This window comes from Ochotona curzoniae, unplaced genomic scaffold (assembly GCF_017591425.1).
Source record: "Ochotona curzoniae isolate NIBS_2020 unplaced genomic scaffold, NIBS_Ocur_1.0 contig_4501, whole genome shotgun sequence".
In the NCBI taxonomy this organism is placed as follows: Eukaryota; Metazoa; Chordata; class Mammalia; order Lagomorpha; family Ochotonidae; genus Ochotona; species Ochotona curzoniae.
Genome location: NW_024466307.1, coordinates 1,147,365 through 1,160,186, shown reverse-complemented (window position 1 = coordinate 1,160,186; position 12,822 = coordinate 1,147,365). Strand labels below are relative to the sequence as shown.

General features: G+C 43.7%; 1 protein-coding gene across 3 annotated transcripts in view; it reads left to right on the top strand.

Annotated features, from left to right (window-relative positions):
- The window catches only part of AP3B1 (adaptor related protein complex 3 subunit beta 1), a 151,263-nt gene that overhangs the window by 125,308 nt on the left and 13,133 nt on the right, over positions 1 to 12,822 (top strand). For all 3 annotated transcript variants that reach the window (XM_040985954.1, XM_040985955.1, XM_040985956.1), the window contains 2 exons: positions 949 to 1,033; positions 9,067 to 9,164. In XM_040985954.1, the coding sequence (XP_040841888.1) occupies positions 949 to 1,033; positions 9,067 to 9,164 (183 nt within the window). The remainder of the gene's footprint in view (positions 1 to 948; positions 1,034 to 9,066; positions 9,165 to 12,822) is intronic.

Here is a 12,822-nt window from a genome sequence, read left to right as displayed (position 1 = left end):
AAAGAAAATTTCTCAATATCAAGTACATTTAATTATTATCGTGTCCCATTGACACCATCATTTGTCGAGGTCTGTTGTAACTGGAAAGCCATACTAGCCAGCACGCCATGGGATAGTCAGTTCACTGAATTTGAAGTATACTTGTTAAAATAAACTACATTTGACAAAACGTAGGGGGAATGTAGGCCTAAGCTGTGACACTGACGCAGTTTCCCCTAGGCGTCTGTCGTGTGGGTGTGTGCTCAAGATGCTTCGTACTTGCTCTGGATCTCAAGGCTTTGCATGGCAAGAATGAAGTGCTGTTTTTTGTCTTTACTTTTATCATCCTTTGCTGAGAAAAAGAAACAGTGTTTTGTGCTAGTTCCCACACTTGGTTAGTTGATAATTGAAGCTTCAGAAATTCCAGATCTATAAATTGTCACTTTATTATTTATTTAATCAAGATAATCAACCTCTGAATTTTCCTTGAGTGCTTCTTGAAATAATTGAGATACATTTATTGTACTTTCCATTATGTCATTCATCAGTTAATTTTGGAAGAATGTCTTAATTTCTTCAAACTTTGCTTTCATTTACATTTCTAAATTTTGACTATTTCTGCCCTGAGAATTTGGAAGATTATGTAAAATGTTCTTTTTTGTAACTAGATATTTATCCCACAGTTTTTAATTCATAAGCCAATACAAACTCCCAACAGTTTGCTATGTACTCTAAGTAAGAACACGTTTATTCCCTTGTAGCTTTCATAGTCTGTACAGGCAGTATTGTAGCACATGAAATCTCACAGGAAGGCATATTTTTCTGAAACAAACAGATAATGCTCTTTTCAGTGACATCATGTAAAAAAAGAAAGAAGCCTTTAAGCCCAACAGTGTTTGTTTTGTTGTTGTCAGTCGGCCCTCTTGCCCAGCCTCCTCATTCTCGTGTCGGAACTCTCTTGTCTCCTAGCCTCTCTGGAGCCCCAGGGATCCGTCACTGTCTCCATGGGCATCGACTTCTGCGACTCCACCCACACCGCCAGTTTCCAGTTGTGGTAAGTTCCCTTCTGGACTTTGTGCTGCCTGGAAGGGAAACCGGAGGGAAGCTGGGCTTCCAGCAGCCTTTCTCTGGGAGAGGCGCAGTGGGTAGAGTGGTTTCCCTGACGGCGCTGGGATCAGGGCAGCAGGCCTCACGTTGTGCTGCTCAAGTGTGCTGTACTTGTGGCCCTTTCTGTCTGCATGGTGATCCAGGCAACTGCGAAGTTGTTATTCTTACTTAGCCTTTTTAACCAGTTTTGAAAAATACGAGTGGGTAGCTGAGATAAGATACATTTAAAGACATCTTGAGCCTCTGAAGTATGATTGTATTGATTCTGCCAGGACCTAAACTTAGACGTTTCCCCGCTTTGTAATTTATGAACAGAGTTTGCTGAAAATCAAAAGAGAACATCTGCACAGTGGACCAAGGTTTTACAGCTAGACACTGTTCAAAAGGAGGTGGTTGTTTTTCAGGATTAGGTTTTGTTGTTGTTACTGTTTTTATGTGATGTTCTATACACTTCTGATGAGGTATACTCTGGCATCAACATCAGTACAACACTACATTCGTGCATTATTAAAACTCAACTCCCTTATATTTTTCCGATGTGGGCTGCAATTTATTTTGCATTGAAATTGCTTTGTTTTTATTCTTTAAAAGGGGAACCATTTATCTGAATTTTAGCTAGCTTAAAACGAAATTTTTGTTTTAAATTCTTCCAAGTTTACGAAGTAGACATCTTGAAAGATATTTATAGGTTTTCACATTTTTGCCGTGTGCCTGTAGCTCCATCCTGATGTTATGTCTTCCGTCGCCAGGAGCCCAGCGGTGAAGAGAAGCAGTGTACCATAACACATTGATTTTATGCAGATCGTCACCTTTATGTTTTGGGAGGTCTGCTGTATTAGTGATATATAAAAACTGATTACTTTGCCTAACATTGCCTAGTAATTGTTTATTATTTTTCTATTAGACAAACAACGCAGATCAATATTACTGAGCGCCAATGACTATGAGCAACATCACTCTAAATAGCTCTGCCTCCACACCAGAGGTGTATTCGTTTTAATGATTTGGACAATGTGAACCCAATGACACAGCTCCCGTGCTAACTTACACCAAAATTAAGAACTAAAAAGCAGTTACTTGCCTTTTTGATTTTTATATAATTGAGTGGGAAGTTAAGTGTTTTTATTTTGTTTTCCTTTTACTATCCATTGGACAGGATTTGTGTCTTGTCTTTCACTGTTCATGAAGCTGTTTTGGGAGTAAGCTTGCAGAATTATTGTTTTTGTTATTTTGAGGAGTATATATGAACTACTTTTTCTCATTTTCTCTTACGTTAATTTTAAGAAAATAAGAAATTTATTTCACAGAGAAGTAACCTTAGCTATTGTAAGAATATTTTTCTGTTCTAATGATATATTTTATTTTAGACTCTGTTAAACATAACAGTGTACTAGATCAAAAATTTTTGTGTGTATATTCCAAAAAGAGCACTTTGTCTTACATCAAATGTAATTGGTCCTGAAGCAGTGTAATCACAATTACTCACTGTCTTAATTGGCCTGCCCAAAATCAGAAAATGGAAACCGATCGACAGTGTTGAAATCAATAGCTTCATTGTGGTGCTGGTGGGGGCAGGGAGCGGGTAGTAATGGGGAGATCAATTGGCCTTGGGTGCCAGTCACTGGCTGCGCCTCTTGCATGGTAAGTAGCTCTTTTTGCTTAGTGATGTGCTGTATTAGTCTTGGTAGTTCAATAAGAAGGAAGAAGCAAAATGGCTGATATTGAATTTTTTCCTTGAGGTACGCTATATGAATCGATACATAAAATTATGGGTAATAAGAGCATATTTGATACAGAGCCTTCAGCAATGCTGAGAACATAGAATGCCTGCCTTCCAGACATTCTGTTTATGAGAAGAAAAGAAACAAAATGTTCCTCCTTGAGCATCTAGATTAATTCTGTATCACTATGTTGTATTGAGATACATTTAGGACACATATAGTTATGGGTGTACCTTTAACCAGTCATGGGTACTTTATGCACGCATGTGGTTCCAGGTGTACTTTATGCACAGTGTGGTTCCAGGTGTACTTTATGCACACATGTGGTTCCAGGTGTACCTGTGAGCAGTCATGGGTGCTTGGTAAACATTGCTGTCTCCTTTTTGTTCTAGATTTTAAGAGGTCAAGTTGTGTTCTTGATTGGGTCATTGAGGTTGAAGTTGTGTGTGGGTGTGCATGGACATGGCTCCAGAAGATGGCTCAGTGCAGGCCGTTCTCTTAACTGTATTAACTTTATGAGAAAGTAGTATTACTTGACTCAAATGAGACAACTGAGCACTTGGAGCCACCTTTCCTTTTGTCCAGAACAACATTAAAGAAAAAAATGCATTTTAAAAAAGGATGAATGCTAAAAAAAAACAAGAAATGTTAGCTGGCTAGAAATTGACAAGTTGAAAGTAACTGGAAACAGTAGACAGGAGCAGGAAATAGAAATCACAGGACAGAACGCCGTGGGGAGATGGCAGTAGTGGCAAGAACAGATTGCGTTCTGTCGAGCAGCAGGTGAGTGCGTGAAGGCTTGGAGGCTTACTGCCTTTGTCAGGGAGCCAACAAGCTTCCAGCCCCTTGCTCTACGACCTCGACTGGTGGCACACAGCAAAGTGCCAATCCCAAGAATAGCATTTTAAAGAAAGGGAAACCTTTGCCTGGAAATGGCTTTGAGACGGATCAGGGGAACCTGTGGGAGTCGGGCTCGTGCAGAGGAGACAAGGGCAGTGGGAAATGAGGGAGCACTGTTCTCCCCAAGAGTGGAGTAGTGCTCTGCACCCCTTGCACTGTCCTGATGGGGAGGAAAGGCCCTGGCCTCCCGCTGCGCATGCACGACTAGCGCGTTACCCACTAAGCCGGCTGGCCGCCTGGGGAGGAGACTGTAGTGACCATGGTGTTGACATTGGGCAGGGGGAGATAGTTTGAGAAGTAGATTAAAAAAGAACATTTTCCTAAGGCAGGAGAATCGCGCAAACCTTCAAACACCCATCAGAAACCCAGGGAAGACTTTGAAGGGCCCACAAGCTGGTGAAACCCTGGGAAAAGAGAAGGGCACCAATACCTTGCAAAACAGAGCACAGAGCAGCTTCCCTCTGAGCTAAGGACGTGTGCGAGGTGCGGAAAGTGGCAGTTGTAAGGTGGGAAGGTGAACACACTGTACACACTTGTGAAGCAAGCGCACTGTGCATTTGAGAATGGGTACCCCACATGGAGAAACACCCACTACAGGTGGCCGAGAGGACTGCCCTGAGGGAGGAGGTGCAGGGCGAGGAGCGGGTCGGCTACCCGTGCTGCACCTCCAGCATGGCTCCAGCCAGAGGGCGCTCCTCCTAACCCCCCAAGATAATATGAAAGAGGACCATCGGAAATAGTGGAAATTTAACGGGCAGTAGCTTCAGACTGCTAAAGGGAGGAGGAAGAGGAGCAGTGAAGCGTTAGCCAGCTTGTCCAGGGGAGAGGAAAAAGCATGGCAGAGAAGACACCCTAATATCGGCTGCTGTGATTAAGGGAAGACAACACATAGGAAGGTCAGAAAGGAGAAACTCTCACAGACTACAGAAGAATGCAGTGTATAACTTTATGCCAATACATTGAAATGTTTAGACGAAAATACTGCTTCATGGAAAATGTAGCTGAGAAATATAGTTCTATCAGAACTTCTAAAAAGAGCTTGTATTTGTATTGTTTAAATTTTCCTAAAGCAGACAGCAAGGAAGGAAGTCGCCCCACGACAGCCTGCAGGTCCGAGGCCCCTGAGTGCAGTGCCCCAGGATCGCCCATGGGAAGTTCATGGGCTTCTCGTTCCCTCCCGGGCCTGAGCCACTCGGGAGGAGTTACCAGTGTTCTAAACAGAGAAGGAAGCTCTAACCAATACAGAGTGAAAACAGTTGGCTGTGTAAATCCTGGACAGGAAGATAGAAAATTTTAAGTGTTACTCAATAGAATTATTAACTACAGAAAGTCTGAGAATCAACCAAAAAAAGCTTGTTTTTTAATCTAGAAGAGCTTAGGAATACGGTACACACATTCATCTAAAGGGAAAACAACTGGGACTTTTCTAAATGCCATTAAAGAATGTAAAAAGATTGTGACTGAACAGGCCAAGTCGCCAACTTCAGTATGGATCCGACATGGGCAGAAATCCAGGCGCCTGATGCCCCACTTCCAGCTCCCACGGGTGCTCCTGGGCCCAATCCCTGAACCTGTGGGAAACTGGGATAGAACTCCTGCTTCCTGTTCCTTGCCTTGCCCCGCCACCAACCTTGTAGCCATTTGGGGTTGAACAAGTGGATGGAAAATATTTTCTCTCAAGCTCGATCTTTCAGATAAATAAATCTTTTAATATGAAATATATTCCTAAAGTGGAAACTATCTTCTGCTGTCTTCATATGTGAGTCAGCAGGGAGCAGTTGGGACTCAAATAGGCACTTGCATGAGGTGCTGGTGTCATGGGTGGCAGTATAACCAGTTGTTGACCCCATGTATTCCCTAAGTTTAAAACTGTGTGCCATAGGGCCCGGCGTGATAGCGTATGGTTGAGGTCCTCGCCTTGAACATGCCAGAATCCCATATGGGCTCCGGTTCTAGTCCCGGCAGCCCCACTTCCCATCCAGCTCCCCACTTATGGCCTGGGAAAGGCAATGGAGGACGGCCCAAAGCCTTGGGACCCTGCACCTGCGTGGGAGACCCAGAAAGAAGTTGCTGGCTCCTGGCTTTGGATCGGCGCAGCACCAGCCGTTGTTGCGGCCACTTGGGGAGTGAATCATTGGACAAAGAATCTTTCTCTCTCTCCTTCTCTCTGTCTCTTCTCCTCTCTGTACATTTGCCTTTCCAATAAAATAATAATAAAAAAAAAAAACTGTGTGCCACCTCAGACAGTATGGTGAAAGCTCGCCCCATCTCACTCCCTGCCACCTCCAGCGGATTTGTGACAGGGAGCTGCCTGGGGATGCACAGTGTCCCTCCACAAGCCATGCACCTCCCAGGAGGTCATTGATCTGGTCTGGCCTTGCCAGGGCAACCACAGGCAGGTGACCCAGAAATGATGCTATAAATATCCAAGTAGTCCCTCTCAGAAGGAAGCTTTCCCACCCTGCATTTGTCACTTAGTAACTGCCTCATTTATCACATCAGCTGCAGTGGTAACTGTGTGGCAGTGTTTGTCTTCCCATTATCTTTGTTTTTCTTAATTGTGGCCACAAGGCACAAGAGTAGTGAGCTCAGCAAAGGATATATCGGCAGGTGAATTCAGGGGCCGTGTGGCAGTGCTCCATGCCGTAGAGGGAAAACTGTGCAGCGAGTTGGACAGCGTGTTGGACAGCCTGGTGCTGGGGTTCTAGAATGTGTCTGCTCCTGCAGTTAGAGCCACTCTTCCCTCTTCATTGCTTATGACACATTTCCTAATTACTTATGTCCTAAACTTAGGCCTGCTGACTGCCCACCTAGAAGACAACCTCCTTCCCTTCTGCCACGAGCTGCTGCCTGGTTGGCATGAGCCTTAGTGACCACTCCTCGTCAGGGAAGATGCAGTGTCCCTTAGAAATGTCCGGAAGCCTTTCTTTAGGCAAAAAGAGCTGAAGGTAGCATAATACATGCAGCGGTCTCCTGACTTAAAATTGCAGGCGCTGCCAGTGTAAGCGTTTAGCAGGGGCTGATGTAGTGCAGCAAGGTAGGCAGCCGCTTGAAACACTGACACCTGCGTCAGAGTGCTGGCTTGGCTCTTGGCTGCTTCACCTCCGACTGTGCTCCCTGGTGGTGCTCCTGTGAACGCAGTAGAAGATAGAGCTGGTGCTGGGGTTCCTATTGCCACTGAAACTGTTGAATGTGTTCAATGTGTCTTGGCAAGAGGCTGCTCTGCTCTGCCACTGTCCATGCCTACAATGTCAGGATACACTTAAATAGCAGAATGATGGACTTCAGACTTGTTGTGAAGGACTGTACTATCGCAGTGATATGGGGGAAACAAGCGGAGAAAGGGTACGGAGCCTGTGGAACTCTATCATGGAGTAATAAATAAATAAATTTTTTAAATTACGTGTTTATTTGAAAATCCAAACTACATATAGAGAGAGGAATATCTTCTACGTGCTGGTTCACTCCTCAGATGCTCACAGCAGCCAGGAGCTTCCTCCAGGGACCTTAGCACTATACACTGCCCCTCCTCCTGCCGAGTGAGGCAGCCCTGCATCCAGACCGTCTCACACCTGCAGTTTCTTTTTCCAATCCTACTAGATCTTTGGGCTTAGGCCAGTCCAACTTGCTTTTTTTTTTTTAAAGATTTATTTTTTATTATTTTTTATTGGAAAGGCGGATATACAAAGAGGAAATACAGAGAGGAAGATCTTCCGTCCGATGATTCATTCCCCAAGTGAGCCGCAACGGCCGATACTATGCCGATCCGAAGCCAGGAGCCTCTTTGGGGTCTCCCACGCGGGTGCAGGGTCCCAAAGCCTTGGGCCGTCCTCGACTGCTTTCCCAGGCCACAGGCAGGGAGCTGGAAGGGAAGCAGGGCTACCGGGATTAGAACCGGCGCCAATATGGGATCCCGGGCGTGCAAGGCGAGGACTTAACCACTTGCGCCACCGTGCCGGGCCCCCAACTTGGCTTTTAAATCCCAAAGTAATCACACAGCCTATTGGGTCAAGCTCACATTCAGTAAATGTTTACTGAATTAATAAATTGTATTTAGTTGTGTGCTATGCATACAGTAAAAATGGGTTTTACATTCTTTCTTCCTGTGATGTTCACACGTGTTCCTTCCCTGCCCTTCACTGTGTGCCGTGTCTTTCCCGTGCTTACCATCGCGCATCTGCCCCGCTGGCAGACCACACGGAGAGCTTTGCTGCTGATAAACAGATTGAGGTCTGCTTGGCCGGGGCTTCCCTGCTCCATCCTCCTCACTTTGCCTCTTCAGCTGGATCTAAGTGTGATCCGGAGTTGCAGCTGCTGCCTGGCAGCCAAAAGACCAGCCAGCCTACAGGTCTGGGCCCTTAGGGTGAGTCTCTGGCAGATTCATGGCTTCTTCTGAACTATAAACACCCTTTCTGTGTTACACTGATTTTGGCCAATCAACCTAACTTCAGATTCTAAGGTAAAACAAAACAAAATGTTAATGCATTCTTAGTAATTTCTTAACACATGTTAATCACCAGGGTCTCTGAATAACTCTTGGAAAACAAGGGATTTTGCTTTTAAGAAAAGCCAGTTTTGGAGGCCAGGCACCATTGACCAACAGGCTAGTCCTCCACCTTGAGGCACTGGTATCCAATGGATTCACTTCCCACTGAGTCCCTGCTTGTGGCCTGGCGAGGCTGTGGAGAATAGCCCGTGGACTTGGAATCCTGCACCCAGTGTGGGAGACCGGGAAGGCTCCTGGTTCCTGGCTTCAGAGTGGCGCAGCTCCAGGCATTGGGGCCATTTGGGGGGTGAACCCGTGTGCGGAAGATCCTTCCCTCTCATTCTGACACTCTGTAAATCTACCTTTGCAATAAAAACAAAGATTTTTAAAAACTCCAAGTTTTTGTCTATACTTTTGAGAAACGGTGGGTGTGCGTTCTTGCTGCTTTTTTCAGTTCTTTAGTGCCAAATTAACTTCTGAGTATGAAGGAAACTGAAACAGGCAAAGAGAACAAAGAGTGGCAAGTGTCGGAAGGCAGCTTGATCTCATCTCCACGTTTATGGAAAAACACAATTGTCCCTGTGTGATAAGCTGTGGAGCACTGCTAGTGCTTGCTGTTTCCAAAAGCTCTCCGTCAGATGGCACGATTTACCGTAACTCTGTAGTTTGACTTACCAGAAAATATACGAGTGGCACAACATATGTATTCTTCTGAAAATACTGTGTTCTGAGTTTTTCTAAGTCTAATTTTAGCCAAGATGAGCCTCTACTTTATATACATAATATTCTGTGATCGCAATGCTTTAACTCTTAAGAAGAATGTCTGTCAAGAAAGCATTTAATCTGCTTTCATTGTGTTTTTTTCTTCCTTAGTACCAAAGATGATTGCTTCAGTGTTAATATTCAGCCACCTGTTGGAGAGCTGCTTTTGCCTGTGGCCATGTCAGAGAAGGATTTTAAGAAAGAGCAAGGTGAGAAGTTGCTGCAGTGTGCTGCGATGCACGTCTCTGCAGAGTTGGTGCTGCCCTTCCCGCCAGCCTGCGTCACACAGGCACGCTCAGATATCCCGCATGGTCTTGCAGTTGTGTGAATGCTCCGTACTTGTAAAACGGCTTTAGAAGTATCTTTGTATTCTTAGCATACCTGAAAATTGATTAACCTGTCCTTAAAATAATTAATTGTTTCTTAATAAGCTTTTCGAGTCTGAGAATTGTGGCTTGTCAGCCTTAGGATAGACGAGTTCTAATGTTTCACACAGTGAAAAATCCGGGCGCTCGGGGCTGACTGGTGTCCTCGCGCTCTGCTGTCTCGGGTCCTGCTGCTGCCCGCTCCCCTGCACAGTCAGAACACCTGGCTCTTCACGCTCCCAGCCACGTCCTTAAAGCACATCTAGGTTCTCTTGGCCTATTTCAGCGTTGCAGAAGTGCTGTGTTGGCAGATCACGTGCAGAGTTACATTTTAAAGTATGCATGCCTACAAAGGGAATTATGTTCGGCAAGTGTTAATAATGTCCTTGCCAGATTGAACGCACCTCACAATAGAATAGGGGGCTCTTGTTGCATAGGAGTCGGAGAACACAGGCTGGTTTTATGTTTGTGTTCAGGACAGCATATGCGCACCAGGGCATTTGTGCTGCAGTCAGCAGTGTTTAAAACTTTGTATTATGCTGTTATTTTTTCCCCTGGAGGGTATTATCAAAGACCCCCTTCTTTTTGATGTCACTAGATCATATCTTGAAGCTTCCAGAAAGTCCTTGGCACACAGGATGCCAGCAGCCCGGGGAGAGAGACCCACTTCCATGTCAGGGGTTCCAGCACAGTGTCAGAAAGAATTCCACAAAGGAAATCTCACGCAGGACTATCAAATCAGTAGTGATTTTTTTGCTTCTGGCATTATTCAAGTGATAAAAAGGAATGACTAAATCCATCTTTGCATTTGCTGTTCTTGGAAGTTGATTATTGCTGCAGAAGGAAATTACCTTTGTGATTTTATATTTTTCCTGACAAATTGCATTGATTCTTGTATTTGCTGTTCTCACCCTTTGCTGGCTAAAGCCTGACTCTGCTTTCCACCTGCTCAGCAAATCCAGGTGAGTGACGCACAGGGGACTGAATGAGGCTGTGGCACCCTCGCTGTCAAGGGGACGTTCCCCGTTTGAGGGTGTCTAGGGCGAGCGAGTGCCATACACCCCTCTCCTCCGTCAGCTGTTGTTGAGAACTGTTGATATTTTGATCCGATTCCTCGTGCCGTGCTATGACTGAGGGATTTTTTTGCTGGCCAGTCATACAGAACCGTGAGCGCACGAGAGGCACGCTTGGAGAATAGCTGTGGTCCCCCGTGGAGTTGTTGCCAAAATTCCTTTTTCTTCTGCCATTTTACTTCTATGGTTGTTGATTATTTGTCTGAATAAATCTGGCAGCTGTTTGCTATGTTTAATAGAGCAGAAAGGCTACTCTGAATAAAGCTATTTGAAAATTTGTTTATATGAAGTATTTGTAAATCCTTGCAAGCCTCTTGGCATTTCTATATCATTCTCTCTGTCTTCCTGAATTCATTCTGTGATGTGGGACTTGATGCTGGCAAATTGACCACAGTTTTAAAGAGTCTTTTCAGTAACATCTTTTTAAGTTAGATTTCAGCAGGTTTGTTAATAGAGGTCTCAATTCTCGACTTCACACATGCACTTGTGCCTAGGAAGAGCACAGCTTTTCTTCCAAAAAGACATTTGGAGGCTTATCAGCGACAAACCACAAATTAGAATAAAAATCCGTTTTTTTCACATTTTATCAATCTAGATTTCTAAGAGGAAATTTTTACTTTCCCGAGCAAATTTAAGAAATGTTCATTCGTTATTATTCCCTAGCTTTAACCTGGTTTTCTGTTTCAAGTAAAATTAATTTATATAATTATTATCTCATTTCACAGAACATGTATTTTAAGAATCAATGCCTTTATGAAATGTATTAATTAGAATTTCACTAAAAAATTATATAAGTAGGAAATTGGAGTATAACTATTTTTATTGCAGAGATTACATAGTTGAAGACGGTGTGGCATTGAAAGTGTTCTAACATATTGTCACATGCGGCCTTTGCTTTGCTCAGCCGCGTTTGCAGGTCAGCTGCCGACTGGCATGGACAGCGCCGTGCCTGTGTGCTCTGCCTTCACAGGAGTGGGCCACGCGTGGTTGAGCTTTGAGCAAAGCTAGGGGACAGCCTGGCCAGGAGACCACTGTACTGCTCTAAATGAAACAGGCTGCTTCCTACTTAGAGTTTTTGATTTTGATTTTTTGAGGTTTTTGTTCTAGAAGGCCTGTGCCAGTTACTAATTCTAAACTGCTTCCTCTTGCTCATTTCTTTTTCTTGCTGATTAAACTTCAAATCTAAAACCTTGAGAAATCTTTTTGATTTTTAGATTCCCACATTGTTTGGTTTGCATTTTAGTGGTTCATTATACCTGATTAACCTAAATTAAGTGCTGTACCACTGCCTGTGTTAACATTCAGATGAGAATCCCTGCATTTCAGTTTTTCTGATCACTCTACCTGCATTACTTAGGAACAGACTATGGTTTAAAGTCTTCTTTTTGTAGGAGAGAGTTTTAACAATGCCTTGGCATGTTTTTCTTCCTTGTTAATTTGAGACTACCTGATATATTTTCATTTAGAAATACCTGTGGCTTAAGAAACCGAAATGTTTCCTTAATTTTATTATGATTTATGCACGCATCTCGTGGGTTCCTAGCTGGCAAGATGCTAATTCTTTAAATGGTCAGACGTTTACTGTTTTCTGGCCCTTAACTACCACAAGCAATCATATTTGATGCCCCTTAATTAGAGCACCTTTTTTTCTTCCCAGGTTCTTTTTCCACCTCAGCAATCGAGACAATACATTTGCTTACCATGCTGCTCTCCTAAGTGTTCTTTTGCATGTAAATTAATCTTGATTCAGTTTACACTGTCATGCTGAGTGGTACAAATTGCCTATAACAATAAAACAGCATGAGTTAAAAATAAAGGGGGGTGGAAAGGCAGATTGAATGTGTGCCTTACTGGATAGGATGTTACTTTGCTTTATGCCAATACATTAGCTGACGATAATGAATCTTCTGTTCTGAAAAGCATGGTTTAGTTGATTTTTTTAATTTTACTTCAATGGAGCAGTACCTTGTCTTTTATAGAACAAGTTAGACAAACCATTAATGACAAGAGTGTTAAGGTTAAATATGAAGCAATGCTTTCACTTCTCTGAGTGCTATCCATCTTTCCATTTACAGGAGCTTGACAAAAGTACTGGCTCTGTACAACATTTCCTTTAATTACATGCTGTGGGAAACAGGCTTTTAACATAAACATAGTTGCATTCATTTATTCAGCAGTTGCTCTTCAGTAGAGCTTAATGGAGAAGGTTTAAATCCTAAATGAGTGCACGCATCTCGGCAGCGTTCTGTCAGCCACCGTGCTCCCTTAAAAGCACTGTTTGACTGCTAGTGTCGTTTGTTAAGCTTTTCCCTAATATTGAAGTTAAACGGTCTAAGACAGAACACTGTGTTCCCACAATTTGAAAGTGGTTTGTAAGAACTGCTCCCTGGGAGAACTTGGCTTCCGGTCTGGGGGCGTAGTCTTGCCCT